The 19,083-nt window shown below is 42.8% G+C and overlaps 1 protein-coding gene across 1 annotated transcript; it reads right to left on the bottom strand.

The window, feature by feature from the left end:
* Window positions 1-3,584: 3,584 nt before the first annotated feature.
* Window positions 3,585-18,193, bottom strand: LOC144599761 (uncharacterized). The gene is given in 6 exon segments (XM_078410998.1): window positions 3,585-6,022; window positions 6,024-6,111; window positions 11,030-11,320; window positions 13,092-13,137; window positions 14,486-14,560; window positions 15,649-18,193. Coding segments are annotated over 6 exon segments (5,235 nt in total). The 5' UTR covers window positions 18,047-18,193; the 3' UTR covers window positions 3,585-3,685.
* Between the last annotated feature and the right edge of the window lie 890 nt (window positions 18,194-19,083).

Below are 19,083 nucleotides of genomic sequence, written 5' to 3'. Positions count from 1 at the left end.
AATTCCTATTTACCTTGAGGATCTCCTTTTCACTTTTTTTCTTTCCATTGGTTCCATTATTGCAATTTGCAAATCAATGACGCAATTCCCCATTTATCGGCACATCTTTCCTCATTGCAAATACGTCCTGGTTAACACTAATCTCTTGATGCCGCGTTTACCGTGTAAAATGGCCTTTTCCGTTCGTTGGTAAGGTGCCCCAACACACTTGTAATGTGTTCAGGCGATTGGAGTATCATTTCTGCTACTGGAGATTACAGTGAATCCTCAGCATCGTACAAGATCCCGGCAAAGCTTGAATGGGGCAAGTTCTTTATGTCGTAGAGGATAGGACGTTAATCACCTGCAGCTACAATTCTTAAAGCTGTACCGCTCTCCTAAATATTTAATGGTGTACAACCATGAACCGTACTCATCAAAAAACAACGCTTCCTTTTTGTTTGCAGCATTTAATTTCGTAATTCACAGCAGAAGTGCTCAGAGGGGATTTAGACCGAAAAAGTTAATGCGTTATGTCGTTTAACTCGGAACGCAATACTGAGCAAATACACCGATCAGCCAAAACATTATGACCACTGACAGGTGAAATGAATAACATTGGTTATCTTGTCACAATGGCACCTGTCAAAAGGTGGGATATATTAGGCAGCAAGTGAACAGTCAGTTCTTGAAGTTGATGTGTTGGATGCAGGAGACATGGGCAGGAGTAAAGATCTGAGCGACTTTGAAAAGAACCAAATGTATGGCCAGACGACTGGGTCAGAGCATCTCTGAAAGGGCAAGGCTTGTGGGGTGCTCCCGGTCAGCAGTGCTGAGTAGCTACCAACAGTGGTCCGAGGAGGGACAAACCAGAAACCGGCGACAGGGTGTTGGGCGCCCAAGGCTCGTCGATGCACAAGGGCAACGAAAGCCATCCCATCTGGTCCGAACCGACAGAAGGTCTACTGTGGCACAAGTCACAGAAAAGTTTAATGATCGTCACGGGAGGAATGTGTCACAATACACAGTGCATCACACCCCGCTGCGCATGGGGCTGCACACGGAGGACTAACAGCATATTAGGCAGGTGGTCATAATGTTTTGGCTCATCAGGTCGTAATGTTTTGGCTGATCGGTGCAAATGGCATCAGTATTTCTGTGATGCAGCGTATCATATCGGTAATATAGTCTCCGTTTACAGATGTTGGGCCACTTACAGTTGCAGCTAAGGGTAGTAACAAAATATTTTGATTTGACAACTATACAGTTACCCGTCTTTCGCATGTGATGTCTATTATTATGCCCCTCGCAACACAATACTTTTCAAGCAAAGTTTACCTCTTTAGCGATCAAAGGGCATAACATTGTGAATTTCATTGTCACCTTCAGGTATTGAAGGTGCTCGTGAGCATAGTGCTTTCGATTAACCAATTGTTGAAGTAAATTCCTGCTTGTAGCTTGATTCTTGGAGAAAGGTATCGTCAAGACAATATCAAGCCGTTTCTTGACATGTGCACAGAGAAGGTGAGGCGGATATTGTGGGAAGCATCAAAAATAGGGCGTGAGGTTTGCGCTGTAACTTTTGTGAAGTTTTGAATTCTTATTCACCTTGTGAATCATCGTCGCATTTTTCTTACTTTCCAAAAGTTCTGTTATCGTAATTTGCAAATAAACGACTCAATTACCCATTGATCTACAGATAATCGTTCTTTTAAAACACGCCCTGGATAACACTAATATCTTGTTGCCAGATTTACGGATGGGGGGAGGGGTAATCGTTTCAGAAAACATAGGATCTCGACTGTAATGTCAGTGTAGTTGGTGGAGACGGGAACAGATAAGTATGTAAATAATACCTAATGGAACTGTGAACGTGCAGGGCATTGGTGGATGAAATGTATGCAAGGATGGAATTCGTTGAGATAAACATGGTAACCAGCGTAGATGCGGTGTGCCGAAAGATCTGTTTCTATGCTGTACACCACTATGCAAAATAGGATGAAGAACTAAGCCGATATTTTAATAGATGGAAGACGAGGCGCTGTTTTTCAAGCGTGCGCCTTTGCTTAGTTCTTGTTCCAACAGTCCTGGAAGTCAGAGACCAAAAGGTCAGCTAATGCTGAAATTGCGAATGAAACTGAAAAGGAACCGGAAAATCTGTTTATTTACTGCAGACGTGCTCTGCAAAGAATGACGCAATCCTCTCAGTGTGTTCAATACAGTCTCCCCACATTGGGAAGACCATTACTTACATTGTATTGGGAGAAGAGAAAGCAAATCACTGCTTCACCGGGGAAAATTTCACGTCATGTATAGTGGAAGGGAATCGGGAAAAGAACGAACGTTAACGTTTTGTGGTTCATGGACAACTGCTAAAGAACGGTGAATGGTTGATAGGTCAGAAGACCAGAATAGAGAGTGATACATTTAAACTGCTAAACAGGCAGGGAAGTATATAGGTGCTTAGTGATGAAATGTTCAAATTACATTGAACGTGTAAGCTAGTGAGTGGAAGATGACAAACAGGGAAACTCTGTTCTTGTTCCATCTAGGAGAGGTGTTATGAAGATAATGAGAACAGATTCCTCACCGATTGCTGGGTGTGTTTGTAGTACGTTACACATATCAAAAAGCACAAGCTGAGCCTCATGGTTATGCCTGCGACTACATTCGTTCGTTTTCCTCTCCCTCTCAGAGATAAAACATTTATTTCATTAATAACTTCCACGACTGTTCTGTTACTTCCAAACTAAAGTGATTTAACTCTTTATCAGCTTGCCAAACTGCCCGTTTCTCAACATAGAATGCTACTTTTCCCCACGTGTGCAGTCCAACATGTTCAGAGTTTCTCGTTTCACCTCACATGCTCTCCATCAAAAAACAACTTGAAATTCTTTAGCCAATCCCCATTTTTACCTTGAACGATGTCGACTTGTATTTTCATTCCACATCAGGATGATATCAGGGCATTCTGTTTCATCTAAGAAAAGAGTTTCAACCAGTTCTCCTCAACCAATGCTATGCTCCACACTAATCAACTGGCAAAACTACTATCCTCACCTGGATCTAACGACCACTTGCTATCGTTTGCTCCAAGCTTTACCATCGTCCATTTCCAACCAACAACCTTCCTCTCCTATCGTCACCAATAGGACGCCAGTTTCTTCTGCCAGTTTATCTGAACAAATGCCGCCGGACTTCTGATTTCCTCCGCCATGTTGTGCCCAAAATTTCAGCAGCTGCAATCTCTTGAGGTTCGAATATATGAGCTTAATTATTTCCTTCACCAGCTGATTGTTGTTATATGTATTGTTTGTGCCATGAACTATAAACAATTCTGAAAGAACATCACGGCAGAATGCACCAGAAAGCACTTCAGCCCAACTTTCACATATTAGTACTTCAGCCAGGTACCCAGATCATTTGCGACATTGGCTAAATGGCAACACGTTTGTGGATATTATGCAGTGACAAACCGAAGGATTGCCTTCAGAATTAAAATATGCAATTTCATGATGTTTCATTCCAGTTCCAGGAAGTTTTATTTTGGACAATTACAACTGAACACCTATTTAAACGAAAAAAAGAAAAATGCAACAAGGGAACGTTTTCTTAAATATGTCAATCGCACTGATTCACATTCCTTACCAGAAATAAAATGGCCGCACTCAAAATTAGCATTCCTTAATCTATGTATCATCGTAATTTAGCATTGGTCTTGAGAGATGGGAGCACCGCATCGCTTCAAAAAGAGAAAATCGCTTTTCGCTGACTCTGGAGACAGACAGATCGAGTATTGACTCGGTTCTGCTCCCCGGACTACCTGGCCTGCCCCAGAATAGCGTAACGTTTCCTCCATCGCAGATATTCCATTAAACGTGCTGTGCGAAACCCCGCCGTTGTAACAATAACTGTGGGAGTTATACTCTTGGATAATATTTCGGTCCTGTTTGCACTTGATGCCAATCAATAGAATAATGACCAGAAGAAAGACCACGGAAGTGCAACTGAAAATGACGATTAAATAAACGTTTGGATCAGATAAATATTCTGGATTCTTCACCAAGGTACTGCTTTCGCTGATTCCTTCAGTGCTGTTTTCCAAAACCCTAATGTTCATTGTAACTGTGCTGGACAGGCTTGGCTGCCCATTGTCCCTAACCAATATGACTAGAGTGTGTACAGCAGTGTCTGACTGGAAAATATTGCGCGCAGTTCTGATTTCTCCGGAACGTTGCCCAACGTTGTACAAACCAGGGTCGCTACATTTCATGATCTGATAAAAGAGTTGTGCGTTCTGACCAGAATCTGCATCAGTTGCCATTATCTTGCTGACCAAGTACCCCTCACCCGCTGACCGGGGTACGGTATCCACTGCTACTGAGCCACTTTGTTGTGAAGGTGAAACAATTACCGGCGCGTTGTCATTTTGATCCAGGATGATCACATTCACCGTGGCGCTGCTGCTTAACGGAGGCACGCCGGCGTCACGGGCTTGAACGTGGATTTGGAAGTTTTTTAATTCCTCATAATCAAAGGAACGCAGCGCGTAAATGGCACCGTTCATTGAGTTAATAGTGAGGTAAGTGAATACTGGCGTGCTTTGGATATGATTATCGAGAAAGGAGTAGGAAACATAGGAATTTTGATCCAGATCGGGATCGGTTGCAGTTACTGTGGAAACGGACGCACCTGGAGCGTTATTCTCCATTATATATATGTTGTAGGATGACTCCGCGAATTGTGGTTTGTTATCATTAACGTCCGAAATTGCAATCTGAATGGTTTTATTTGATGAGAGTGACGGCGACCCCAAGTCCCAGGCTGAAATAAGAATCTTATACTCAGAGATGGCTTCACGGTCCAACGTTTCACTCGTAGTTAATTTATAGTTGTTCGATGACTTTTGCAGTCGAAATGGGACGTTCTTTTGTTTTAACTCGCAACGCACTTGACCGTTCGCCCCAGAATCACGATCCACCACATTAATCAGACATATGAAACTTCCTGGTGGCTCATTTTCCGGGATTTTGTTGCAAGACGATGTCACCTTTATCTCAGGTGCATTGTCGTTCACGTCAATTACTTTGATCAGTACATTGGAGTGTCCCGTCATTGCAGGGGAACCGTGGTCCTGGGCTCGAATATCTAGAGAATAGCTGTTTACTTGTTCAAAATCGAGAGGCCCTTTGACTCGAAGCTCCCCAGTATCTGGGTCTAAACTGAATAATTTTCGGGCGCTTATCAGAGCAATATCACTAAAAGAATATGTCAGTTCCGAATTCAGTCCTTCGTCCAAATCATTTGCTTTAACTTTCAGCAACAATGTTCCCCGCGGCGCGTTCTCACTTACGCTGCCTCTGTAAATATCATGATCGAACACAGGTGGATTATCGTTGATGTCCAATACAGTAATGAGAATCTGAGCTGTGGCTGATCTCCGAGGGGTTCCACCATCAGTCGCCGTAAGCAAGAGCTGAAATGATGATTGCTGCTCTCGGTCCAAAGATTTCTCTAACAGCAATTCGGCTATCAGAGTACCGTCTTCTGTTTTCTGTGTTCTTAGACTAAAGTGATCACTGGAACTGATTGTGTAGGCGACCACGGTATTTGCACCAGTGTCGGGATCATCCGCGCCCGCCAGTCGGAAACGTACACCGGGTGCACTCGCTTCCGATATCTGTAAGGCAATACTACTCTGCGGGAAAATGGGGGAATTGTCATTTACATCAAGAATCTCCAATTCCCCGTGATACACCTCCAAGGGTTTTTCCAGTATTGTTTGGAAATGTACAATGCATTTATCATTCTGTCCACAAATACGCTCCCGGTCGATTTTTTCACGAATAGACATGACTCCATTGTCCAAACTAACCTTCATGTACCGCTCCCCTTCGTCAGAGCTCAGTTGGAATTTGCGAGCTGACAATTGCGGTATGTTCAAGCCCAAATCCACAGCGATATTCCCAACAAATGCCCCTTCATCCATTTCCTCAGGAATAGAATAACGAATTTGCCCGGAGATTAGACCCGGAGCACATATCGCAAATATGCACGCAAACGATGTGAGGGTAAACCTCGGTAGGTACGCCATTATTCCGCGCTCTGCCAAAGTCCAACACCGGGCCTCTCCTCGAGTAATCCGTGCAAATGGTCAAACCACGAATTTTAAATTCACATATATTCCCAATACCGAATCGAAACAGACGGGAAATCTACACTCATCCGCCTGTTTTGGCAATCGAAACGCAGGCACTGCTAACCTCTCTCGTCGGGTCTGACGTTTTTATTCTGGGATGAGGGAGGGACAATGGATCCATCTCCGTTCTTGAGCTTCTCATTGGTAGACAGCGACACGACCAGTCCCTTTCAGCAACTGCAGCGACAGTTCTTAAAGCTGTGCTGCTCTCCTATAAATTCAATGGCGTGCAACCATCAAACGCCCTCTTTAAAAAGAAACTTGAAGAATGATTTTTTCCCCACTTAACTTCGAAAGACAATTGGGAGTTATCCCCAGAACGTTATAACGTTCAGTGGCTTCAGTTAGAATTCCATAACGAAATTATGGAACTCTACGCAATTCCATATGGCATCATGGTTTCTATGATGCAACATATCATATCGGATATATATTCTATGTTTCCAGATGTTTGAACCCTTGCAGTCGCACATTAGGGTGGTAAGAAAATATATTCATGCAACGACTACATAATTTTCCCTTCTTTTGTAAGGGAATTTCATTATCACTTTTCAAATTTTGGAAAAGGTGTTCGGGAATATAATACTTTCAATTGGCCAATTGATGAACCAACTTCTTGTTTAAAGTGATTGTTGTAGAAATACATCGTCACCCCCAGGTCAAGCCAAGTTTATTGACACGTGCATGCACAGGCAAGCAGAGGCACTGCTGCAATGTAAATCTTGCTTGCAGCAGATTCACTAGCACGTAACGCAGCAGACCCCGACCGATGTTGCCGGTAGCATGGAAAATAAGTGTCGGTGTGAGGATTAGCGCAGCTAATTAGGTGATTCTTATTTAACTTGAGATTCTTTGTTTCATTTTTCTGGGGTTATTTCATTGGTTTTGTTAATGCAATTTGCAACTAAATGACTGAATTAGCAATTAATCCGCAGATTTGTTCTAATTTAAAATGAGCCCTGGTTAACAATAATCTCTTGGTACTACACTTACCGTGTAAAATTGCCTTTTCAGTGAACGTTAAAAAGGTGGCCCAAAGTACTTGTAATGTGTTTAGACAATTGGACTTTCATTTCTGCTACTGAAGTTTGCAGTGAATGTTCAACGTCGTACATGATCCAGGCAAAGATTAAATGGGACAAGTTTTGATGACGTCGTAGATAGAATCTACGTCCTCTTGAATTAACTGGAATGCATTGGTCATGTTCGCCATTGGTTGAAAATATTCTGAAGATTTCTGATGCCACACCTGGTTAACTGCATGTCAATTGCACGTCATTCTCAAGTTAGCGCTGGGATTCACCTTTTATATTCCATTACCAAACAAAAGTTTGTCATGACTGAACCACACGAAACTAGCAAAAAAAACATCTAATAGCAATAAAATTAATATCAACCGAATAATTGGAATAAAATCTGCAAAAAAATCCCAATCAACACGAAACACTACAGGGGAGATTAGGGATAATTCCTTCCACCATACAAGAAACGAGCTGTTATCGCTATTTAGCAATTGAATGACAAGCAGTCGACGGTCCAACAGTTTCATGTGCAACAACAACTGAAAATGCTGAAAACATTCATCGATTCAGATACCATCTGAGGAAAGAAATACAATCAACGCTTTGGGCCTTGGCGCCTCTATCTGAACTATGAAATATTGTAAATAAGTTATTTTTCAATAACAGCGAGTATGGGAATTAAAGGGGGGAAAATAGGAATCTTTCTCAGAGGGCAAGACGAAATAAATATATATCCTGTAATCACCTCAATACAAGTGATCGGGGACAAATTATGCTTCGTTATTTCTGTGGTGTATGGCGAATAGCGAGGGAATAGGACATGTTCAGGTCTTTGAACAGGCGGGGATTTTGGATTTTTTTAAATGTGTTCTTTAAAAATGCGAACAGTGGTAGACAGGGTCGTTCAGAAGGCATATGGCATGGTTGCCTCCCTCAGCAGCGGTACTGATTGTATGAGTTGAGGTCTATTGTAGTTCAATAAAACATTGCTTAGGCTGGATTTGAATTATTGTGTGCACGTCAGGTAAGCACAATATGTAAATGATTGGGTTAAGCCTGAGTGGGAGCGGGCCACACTCCAAAGAACGTTGCCAGGATGGGAAGATTACGTCATGAGTGGAGATTGTATAGGCCAGAACTGTATTCCCTGGAGTGAACACAGCTGAGCGGTGCCATGACCCAATCATGATCGGCAAGGATAGGGTAGATGGCCAATAGACATATCCAATGGTAGGGCTCTCCAAAACTGGAAGGTGGGTTTTAGGATCAGAGGGAGTACTTTTAAAGCCGACCGGATAGCTAATCATTTCAGAAAAAAAGAATATTGCATGTGGATTGAGATGACTGTTCAGGTGGTGGAGACGGGAACAGGTAAGTATGTAGGAAGGAACTGCAGATGCTGGTTCAAACCGAAGATAGACACAAAAAGATGGAATAACTCAAACGGACAGGCAACATCTCTGGAGATAAGGAATGGGTGGCGTTTTGTGTCGAGGCCCCTTTTTAGACTTGTTAGGGATAAGGTAAACGAGAGATAGACGAAGATGTAGTAATATAAAGAACAACGAATGAAAGATTTGCCAAAGAGTAACGATGATAAAGGAAACAAGCCACTGTTAGCTGTTTGTTGGATGGAAACGAGAAACGAGTGCGACTTGGGTGGGGAGGGATAGAGAGAGAGGGATGCCGGGGTTATTTAAAGTTAGAGAAATCAATATTCATACCACTGGGTTGTCAGCTGCCCTCGCGAAATATGAGATGATATTCCTCCAATTTGCGTTTAGCCTCACACTGACAATGGAGGAGACAAAGGACAGGAAGGTCTGTGCGCGAAAGGGAAGGAGAATTAAAGTGTTTAGCAAGCGGTCGATCAGGTAGGTTCAGGCGGACGGAGCGAAGGTGTTCAGCGAAACGATCGCCCAGCACCCATTCCTTCTCTCCAGAGATGATGCTTGTCCCTCTGAGTTACTTCAGCTTTTTGTATCTATTTCAGCTAAGTATGTAAAAGGTACTTAATGGGAATGTGAATATGTAGGGAATTGATGTATATGCAAGTAATTCAAGCGTGCCATTAATACACATAAACATGATGGTCGGCGTAGATGCGATGTAACGAATGGTTTGTTTCTGTGATCAACACCTCGGCAAACAAGAGTGCAAAACTAAACCGAAATAGTAACCGACAAGAGTGGCGAATTCTGGAATGTTGCAACGTGGAAGATGAGCTGCAATTTTTCAAGCGTGCGCCTTTGCTTTACCCTTGTTCCAACAGTGCTGGAAATCAGAGACAAAAATGTTAGCTAGTGTGAAATTGTGAATGAAAATGTTAAACAAACGGAAAAAAACAGTTTAATTCCTGCAGACTGTACGCACGTGCGCTAAAATGCAATTGTACAACCCTTTTTCAGTGTCTCGAATACAGTGTTACCACAGTGGGAAGACAAAATATTTACATTATATTGACAGAAGAGTAAGCAGATCACTGTTTCACCGGGAAGAATTTGGCGTCCTGTACGCTGGAAGGGAATTGGTAAAAGAATAAACGTTACACGTTTTGTGGTTTCATGGGAAACTGTCAAAGGACGGTGAGTTGGCGGTAGGGTCAGATGACAAGAATAGGGATTGATGAATGTGACACTTTTGAACTGCTAAACAGGCAGGGAAGGGGAATCTGTACACAGTGCCGGAATTTTGATTGAATTGAAGTAAGTTGCATTGAATGCGAGAGTTTGTGAGTGGAAGCTAACACATAGGGAAACCCTGTTCTTGTTCCATTCACAGGGGGCGAGTAGTGAGATGATGCTGTCCCTTCCTGATTGCTGGGCGTGTTTGTAGTAGCTTACGCAGAGCAAAAAGCACAATTTGAATCTCACGGTTACGCCTGCTACTGCGTTCGCTCATTTGTCTCCTCCCTTTCAGCCACAATACATTTATTCCATTAATACTCACCTGTTCTACTACTTCCAAACTAAAGTGGTTTCACCTTCCTCAGCATGCCAAACTGCCCGTTTCTCAACATAGAATGCTGCTGTTCCCCGCATGTGCAGCCCAACATGCTCAGTGTTTCCAGTCGCTCTTCACGTGCTTTCCACCATTTTAATAACTTGCTTTTTTTTTTGTTGCCAATCCTCATTTTGACAATGGACGACGTCGCTTCGCATTTTCATTCCGCATCTGGATGACAGATGCATCTAAATTTTGATTCATATAAAAATTGAGACTCAGCCAGTTCTCTCAATATCGTAACTTTCCTGTAGTCATGAGGGCTCGACTCCAAACGTCATATGCCTGTTTCTCTCCATCGGTGCTGCCTGACTCACTGAGTTCCTCCAGCCAGTCCTGCTCATAATTTCAGCATTTGGCATGAATTTCATATAAATCAGCTTAATTATTTCCTTCCCCTGTTGATTATTATTACTGTTATATGCATTTTTTGTACCACGATCTATCAACAATTCTTCCAGAATGCATGGGTACAGAATCAATAAACTCTTCAACGCAACTTTCGCTTATTAGCACTTCAGCTACGTAAGCGGATCTAGGTACCCTGATCCTTTACGTGACTGACTAAATGGCAACACGTTTGTGAACCTTATCCAGTGACCAGCAGAAGGACTGCCTTCAGAAATAAAATTTGCAATTTCAGAGATGTTTTCATTCCAGTTGCAGGATATTTTATTTTTCCAATTAATACCGTACTCCCATTTAAGCGATAGAGGAAAAAATGCAACAAGAGTGTGTTTTCTAAATATATCACTCGCACTGATTCACATCCCGGGGTAGAAATAAAATGGCCGCATATAAAATTGGCATTCTTTAATCTGCGTACCAGTGTAATTTAGCATGGGCTTGAGAGGTGGGAGCTCGTGGCTTCAGGAAGAGAAAATCGCTTTTCGCTGACTCTGGAGACAGACAGACCGAGTATTGATTCAGTTCCGGCCCCCGGACTATCCAGCCCGTCCCAGGATAACGAAACGTTTCCTCGATAGCAGGTCTTGCATTAAACCCCACGATTGTCACAATAACTAGGGAGTAATACTCTCGGATAATATTTCTGTCCTGTTTACACTTGATGACAATCAATAGAATGATGATCAGAAGAAAGACCACGGAAGTGCAACTGAAAATGACGAATAAATAAACGTTTGGATCAGATAAATTTTCTTGATTCTTCACCAAGGTACTGTTTTCGCTGATTCATTCAGGGCTGTTTTCCAAAACTTTAATGTTCATTGTAACTGTGTTGGACAGGCTTGATTGTCCATTGTCCTTAACCAAGATGACTACAGTTTGTAAAGCAGTATCCGAGTGCACAATATTGCGTGCTGTTCAGACTTCTCCGGAATGTTGTCCAACGTTGCACAAACCGGGATCGGTAGATTTCACCATCTGATAAAAGAGAGGTTCTGACCAGAATCTGCTTCGGGTGTCATTCTTATCAGGACAACATAATTTTCCCTTCTTTGATAAGAGAATTTCATTATCACTTTCCAAATTGTGGAGAAGTCATTCGTGAAAATAATACTTTCAATTGGCCATTTGTTGAACCTACTGCCTGCTTAATAGAAGTGATTGTTGGAGAAAGGTATCATCACGTACAAGTCAAGCCGAGTTGATTGACACGTGCATGCATAGGAAGCAGAGGCACTGCTGCAATGTAAATCTTGCTTGCAGCAGCATTGCAAGCACATAACCCAGCAGACCCCGACAGATGTTCTGGGAACATGGAAAATAGGTGTCGGTGTGCGGTTTATCGCAGATGATTTGGTGAATTTTTGAGTTCTTATTTAACTTGGGATTCTCCGTTTCGTTTTTCTTATTTCTTAATTGGTTTTGTTACTGCAATTTGCAATTAAATGACTGAATTACCCATTAGTACGCAGATTTTTTCTCATTGAAAATGCGCCCTAGTTAACACTTATCTCCTGGTACCACACTTACCGTGTAAAATGGCATTTTCAGTGAACATTGACAAGGTGGCCCAAAGTACTTGTAAATGTGTTTAGACAATTGAAGTTTCATTTCTGCACCTGGAGTTTGCAGTGAATGTTCAACGTCATACACGAACCAGGCAAAGTTTGAATGGGACAAGTTCTTCATGACGTAGCGGATAGGATCTACGTCATATTTAATCAAACTGAATGCATTGGTCATGTCCTCCATTGGTTGAAATGTTCTGAAGATTTCTGATGCTACACTTGGTTAATTGGATGTCAATTCCATGTCATTCTCAAATTAGCGCTAGGTTTCACCTTTTATATTCCATTGTCACACAAAAGTTTTGCAATTATTAAACCACACGAAACCAGCAAAAAAATCTAATTGTAATAAAATTAATATCAACCGAATAATTGTAATAAAATCTGGAAAAAAAACAAATCAACACGAACAATTACAGGAGAGGTTAGGGATAATCCCTGCCACCAAACAAGAAGCATGCTGCGATCGCAATTTAGCAATTGATTGATAAGAGGTCAATGTTGCAACAGTTTCATGTGCAAAAACAACTGAAAATACTGAAAACACTCATCTATTCAGATATCAACCGAGGAAAGAAATACAATCAACGCTACGGGCCTTGGCTCCTTTAACTGAACTATGAAATATTAAAAAGAAGTCATTTTTCAGTAAGTGCAAGGATGGGAAATAAAGGAGAAAACAAATAGGAATCTCTTAGAGGGCAAGACCAAATGAATATATATCCAGTGGACACTTCAATATAAGTGATCGGGAAAGAAGGGGGCTGATAGGGCAAATGATGCCTCGTTGTTTCTGTGATGTATTGTTAATAGCAAGGGAATGGGACATGTTCAAGTTATTGAACAGACGGGGATTTCGTATGAAATAAATTTGTTCTGTAAAACTGCGAAAAGTGGTAGATAGGGGCTCACCGAAAGCAGATGGCATATGTCATGGTTACCTCCCTTAGCAGCTGTTCTGAAGGTAAGAGGTGAGGTGTTTCATAGTTGAATAAAACTTTGCTTAGGCAGGATTTGAATTACTGTCTGCACGTCTGGTAAGCACAATATAAGTTATTGGGTTAAGCCAGATAGGTAGCAGGCCACACTCTAAAGATCGTTGCCAGGATGGGAAGGTTTCCGTCCCGAGGGGAGATTGTATAAACTACAACTGTATTCCCTGGTGTGAACACAGCTGAGCGGTGCCATGACACAATCGAGAGCGACAGAAATAGGGTAGATGCCCACAGCCATTTCCAACGGTCGGGCGCACCGAAACTAGAAGGTAAGTTTTAGGATTAGAGGGAGTACTTTTAAAGTAGACCGGATGGCTATTCATTTCAGAAAAACGGAATACGGCAGGTGGATTGAGATGTCAGTTTAGGTGGTGGAGACAGGAACAGTCAAGTGTGTAAAATGTACATAATGTGAATGTGAATATGTAGGGAATTGATGGACATGGAGTTAATGCTCGGGTGCAATTAGTGCAGATAAACATGATGGTCTGCGTAGATGCGATGTAACAAATGGTTTCCTTCTGTGATCTACACATCGGCAAACAAGATGAAAGAATAAACCGAAATGATAACAGAGATAACAGAGAGTGGCATCAGTCTGAAGAAGTGTCGCGACCCGAAACGTCACCCATTCCTTCTCTCCTGAGATGTTGCCTGCCCGCTAAGTTACTTTGTGTCTACCTTCAATTTGAACCACCATCTGCAGTTATTTTCCTACAGGGAGTGGCGAGCTGAGGAAGGTTGCAACGTGTCCATATGGAAGGTGAGTGCTGTTTCTCAAGCGTGCGCCTTTGCTTTGCACGTGTTCCAACAGTGCTGGAAATCAGAGACAAAAAGATTAGCTCGCGAAAAATTGTGAATTAAAGTATGAAACAAACGGGGAAAAAATCAGTTTAGTTCCTGCAGACTGTACGCACATGCTCCACAATGCAATGACACAATCCTCTTTCAGTGTCTCCAATACAGTGTTACCACATTGTGAAGACCAAATACTTATATTATATTGACAGAAAGGCAAGCAGATCACTGCTTCACCGAGAAGAAATTTCGGGTTTTGTACGGTGAAAGGGAATTTGTTTTAAAAAAACGAACGTTACACGATTTGTGGCTTCATGGGAAACTGTCAAAGGATGGTGAGTGGCCGGTTGGGTCAGATGACTAGCACAGAGATTGACGAAGAAGTGATACATTTGAACTGCTAAACAGACAGGGAAAGTGAATATGTACTCAGTGGCGGAATTGTGTTTAAATTCAGGTAAATTGCATTGAATGTGAAAGTTAGTGAGCGGAAGATAACAAATAGGCAAATACCGTTCTTGTTCCATCCAGGTGGGCGAAGATGCTGAGAACCGATCCCTTCCTGATTGCTGGGCGTGTTAGCAGTGCCTTACATAGAACAAAAAGCACAATTTGAACCTTACGGTTACGCCTGCTGCTACTTTCGCTGGGTTTTTTCTACTTCTTCCGACATATTACATTTATTCCATTCATACTCACCTGTTCCTCACCTGTTCCGCTACTTCCAAACTAAAGTGGTTTCACTTTTTAATCAGTGTACCAAACTGCCTGTTTCTCAAAGTAGAACGCTACTTTTCCGCACTTGTGCAGCCCAACATGCTCAGTGTTTCCAGTCTCACCACACATGTTCTCCACCACTTTAACAACTTGCAAATTATTTGCTTTGCACTTCCATTCGCTTTTTATTTCCATTCCACATCAACATGACACCGGGGCATTCCGACACATCTGAGAATGGAGATTCAACCAGTTTTTCCTCAACAAATGCTATCCACCCAAGAATCAACTGCCAAAAATCCCCTCCTCAACTGGATCCAACTATCACTTTAAATAGATTGCTTTAAGGCTACCCTCGTCTATTTCTACCAACAACGTTCTTCTCCTGAAGTCACGAAGGGCTCGACACCAAACGCCATGTGCCTCTTTTTCCCCACAGATGCAGCCTGACACTGAATTCCTCCAGTCAGTTTTCCTCACAATTTCAGCATCTGCCATTAATTCTCTTTCAGATATATGAGCTTAATTGTTTCCTTGACCTGTTGATTATTGTTATATGTATTTTTTTGCACCACGAACTATCAACAATTCTTATAGAACGCGTTGGCACGCAATCAGAAAATTCTTCTATGTAACTTTCCCTTATTAATACGTAGTGGATGCAGGTACCCAGACCCTTTGCGTAGTGGACTAAATGGCAACACGTTTATACACACTATGCAGTGACAAACAGAAGGACTGCCTTCAGAAATAAAATATGCAATTTCAAGATGTTTTCATTCCAGTTTCGGGAAATTTTATTTTTGACAGTTGTACTCCCAATTAAGCGAAAGAGAAAAAATGGAACAAGGGAATGTTTTCCGCAAATTTCACTCGCACTGATTCACATTCCGAGCCAGAAATAAAATGGTCGCATACAAAATTGGCATTCCTTAATCTACATATAGGCGTAATTTAGCATTCGGCTTGAGCGGTAGAAGGGCCGCATGGTTCCAAGAAGAGAAAATCGCTTTTCGCTGACTCTGGAGACAGGCAGACGGTGTATTGATTCGGTTCTTGCACGCGGACTACCCGGCCCGTCCCAGAATAGCGTAAAGTTTCCTCCAGGACAGGTCTTCCATTAAACGTACGGTGAGAACCCCCATAATTGTAAGAAAAACTAGGCGAGGTATACTCTTGGATAATATTCCTGTCCTGTTTGCACTTGATACCAATTAACAGAATGATGATCAACAGAAAGATCACGGAAGTGCAACTGAAAAAGGCGATTAAATAAACGTTTGGATCAGAGAAATATTTTGGACTCTTCACCAAAGTACTGCTTTCGCTGATTCCTTCGGTGCTGTTCTCCAACACTCTAATGTTGACTGTAACTGTGCTGGACAGGCTTGGCTGCCCATTGTCCTTAATCAAGATGACTAGAGTTTGTATAGCAGTGTCTGACTGCAAAATATTGCGCGCTGTTCTGACATCACCGGAATGTTGTCCAATGCTGTACAAACCGGGGTCAGTAGATTTCATCATCTGATAAAAGAGCCGTGCGTTCTGACCAGAATCTGCATCAGTTGCCATTATCTTGGTGACCAAGTACCCTTGACCCGCTGTCTGGGGCACGACCTCCACGTTTGCTGAGCCAATTTGTTCTGAAGGTGAAACAATTACCGGCGCGTTGTCATTTTGATCCAAGATGATCACATTCACCGTGGCGCTGCTGCTTAACGGTGGCACCCCAGCGTCACGGGCTCGAACATGGATGTGGAAGTTCTTGAGTTCCTCGTGGTCAAAGGAACGCAGCGCATAAATAGTACCGTTCATTGAGTTAATAGTGAGGTAAGTGGTTACTGGCAAATTTTGGATATGATTATCGAGAAGGGAGTAGGAAACATTGGAATTTTGATCCAGATCGGGATCCATTGCAGTTACTGTGAAAATGGACGCACCCGCAGCGTTATTCTCCATTACAAAAACGTTGTAGGATGTCCCAGCGAACTGTGGTGCGTTATCATTAACGTCCGAAATTGCAATCTGGACGGTTCTGTTTGTTGATTGTGACGGTGACCCCAAGTCCCAGGCTAAAATAAGAATGTTATACTCAGAGATCGCTTCACGATCCAACTTTTCACTGGTGACTAATTTATAATGGTTTGATATCTTTTTCAGTTGAAATGGGACGTTCTTTTGTAACTCGCAACGCACTTGACCGTTCGCTCCGGAATCGCGATCGATCACATATATCAGGGATATGAAACTTGCTGGAGGAGTATTTTCCTGTATTTTGTTGGAAGCTGATGTTACCTTTATCTCAGGTGCATTGTCGTTCACGTCAATCACTTTGATCAGTACTTTGCAGTGTCCCGTCATTGCAGGTGAACCGTGGTCCTGGGCTTGAATATCGAGAGAATAGCTGTTTACTGCTTCAAAATCTAGAGGCCCTTTAACTAGAATTTCCCCAGTGCGTGGATCCAAATTGAATACATTTCGCACTCTTCGCAAAGTCGCATCATTGAAACGATATGTTAGCTCCGCATTCAGTCCTTCGTCCAAATCATTTGCTTGGATTTTCAGCACCAACGTACCCCGCGACGCGTTTTCACTTACGCTCCCTCTGTAAATATCATGAACGAACACAGGTGGATTATCATTGATGTCCAGTACAGTAATGAGAATCCGAACTGTGGCTGATCTCTGAGGGGTTCCGCCGTCAATCCCAGTAAGCAAGAGTTGAAATGATGATTGCATCTCTCGGTCCAACAACTTCTCTAACTGCAACTCGGCAATTAAAATACCGTCTTCGGCTTTCTGTGTTATTAGACTAAAGTGCTCACTCGAACTGATTGTGTAAGCGGCCACGGTATTTGTACCAATGTCGGGATCATCCGCGCCCTCGAGTCGGAAACGTACACCGAATGCACTCGCTTCCGATATCTGCAAGAAAATGTTGCTCTGCGGGAAAGTGGGGGAATTGTCATTTACATCAAGAATCTCCAATTCCCCGTGATACACCTCCAAAGGGTTTGCCAGTATGGTTTCGAAAGGTATAATACATTTATCAGTCTGTCCACAAATAATTTCCCGGTCGATTCTTTCACGAATAGACATGAGTCCATTATCCAAACTAACCTTCATGTACCGCCCTCCGTCATCAGAGCTCAATCGGAATTTGCGGGCTGACAATTGCCGTAGGTTCAGGCCCAAATCCACAGCGATATTCGCAACAAATGCCCCTTGCTTCATTTCCTCTGGAACGGAATAACGAATTTGCCCGGAGATTAGACCCGGTGCACATGCCATAAACATGCAAGCAAACGAAGTGAAAGCAAACATCGGTTGGTACGCCATTGTTCGGCGTTCTGTCATAGTCCAAGACAAGGCCTCTACTCGGGTAATCCGTGCAAATGGTTAAAAGAAATCTTATATATTTCCAATCCCGATTCCAAACAGACGGGAAATCTATCCTCCTCAATCTGTTCGGCAATCGAAACGCAAGCACTGCTCGCCTCTCTCGTCGGGTCTGACGTTTTCATTCGGGGATGTGGGAGGGGCAATTGATCCATCGGTGTGCTTTAGCTTCTCATTGGTAGACAGCGACACGACCAGTTCTTTTCAACAACTGCAGCTATAATTCTTAAAGCTGTACTGCTCTCCTATCCATTTAATGGTGCACAGCCATTAAACGCCCTCTTTAAAAATAACTTTGCAGGAGTTTCTTTTGCATTTAACTTTGAAGTCACAGCGATCAGATCCCCAGTGGCTTATCCCCAGAGCGTAAACACGTTCTGTTGGTTCGGGTAAAATGCAGTAGCGAATAAGTAGATGGCATCAGTATTTCCATGATGAAGCGTATCACATCGGATATATTCTTTGTTAACTGATTTTGGAACACTTACTGTCGCACATTATATTTATATAACGATTACATAATTTCCCTTCTTTGACCTACAGTACAGGGACTACGGGGACCAAACGGTGTCATCGGCTGGCATCGAGGTGAGAACAGGGAGGAAATGGAGTGCGGAGAAAGCAGTGGAGGTGGCAGAGTCACGACCAAGACAAAAGGCATTGGTGGGAGTCATAGCAACTGGCAGAGCGGGCTTGGGATACTTCCCTAAGACCCATGTTGGCAAGGCCCAGGGCAAGGAGAGACACCATCTCATCCAGGAAGCGATCCGAGCAGGTGTGGAGGAAGAGTGTGTGAGCAGGACGGTGGTGCTCAGGCAGCAGGGAGCGTGGACAAGGTGGGAGAGCATATCGCAGCGCAGGATTACCTGGTCAAATATCATGCAGGTAGATTTCCAGCGCGTCCGGTTCCTTGTCCAAGCTGTCTACGATGCCCTACCAAGCCCAGCAAACCTCCACGTCTGAGGCAAGAGCGTGACACCTTCCTGCCCACTTTG

Source organism: Rhinoraja longicauda, chromosome 14, assembly GCF_053455715.1.
Source record: "Rhinoraja longicauda isolate Sanriku21f chromosome 14, sRhiLon1.1, whole genome shotgun sequence".
NCBI lineage: Eukaryota > Metazoa > Chordata > Chondrichthyes > Rajiformes > Arhynchobatidae > Rhinoraja > Rhinoraja longicauda.
Note: the sequence above shows the minus strand (reverse complement) of the source record. Positions and strands in the feature narration are given on the sequence as shown.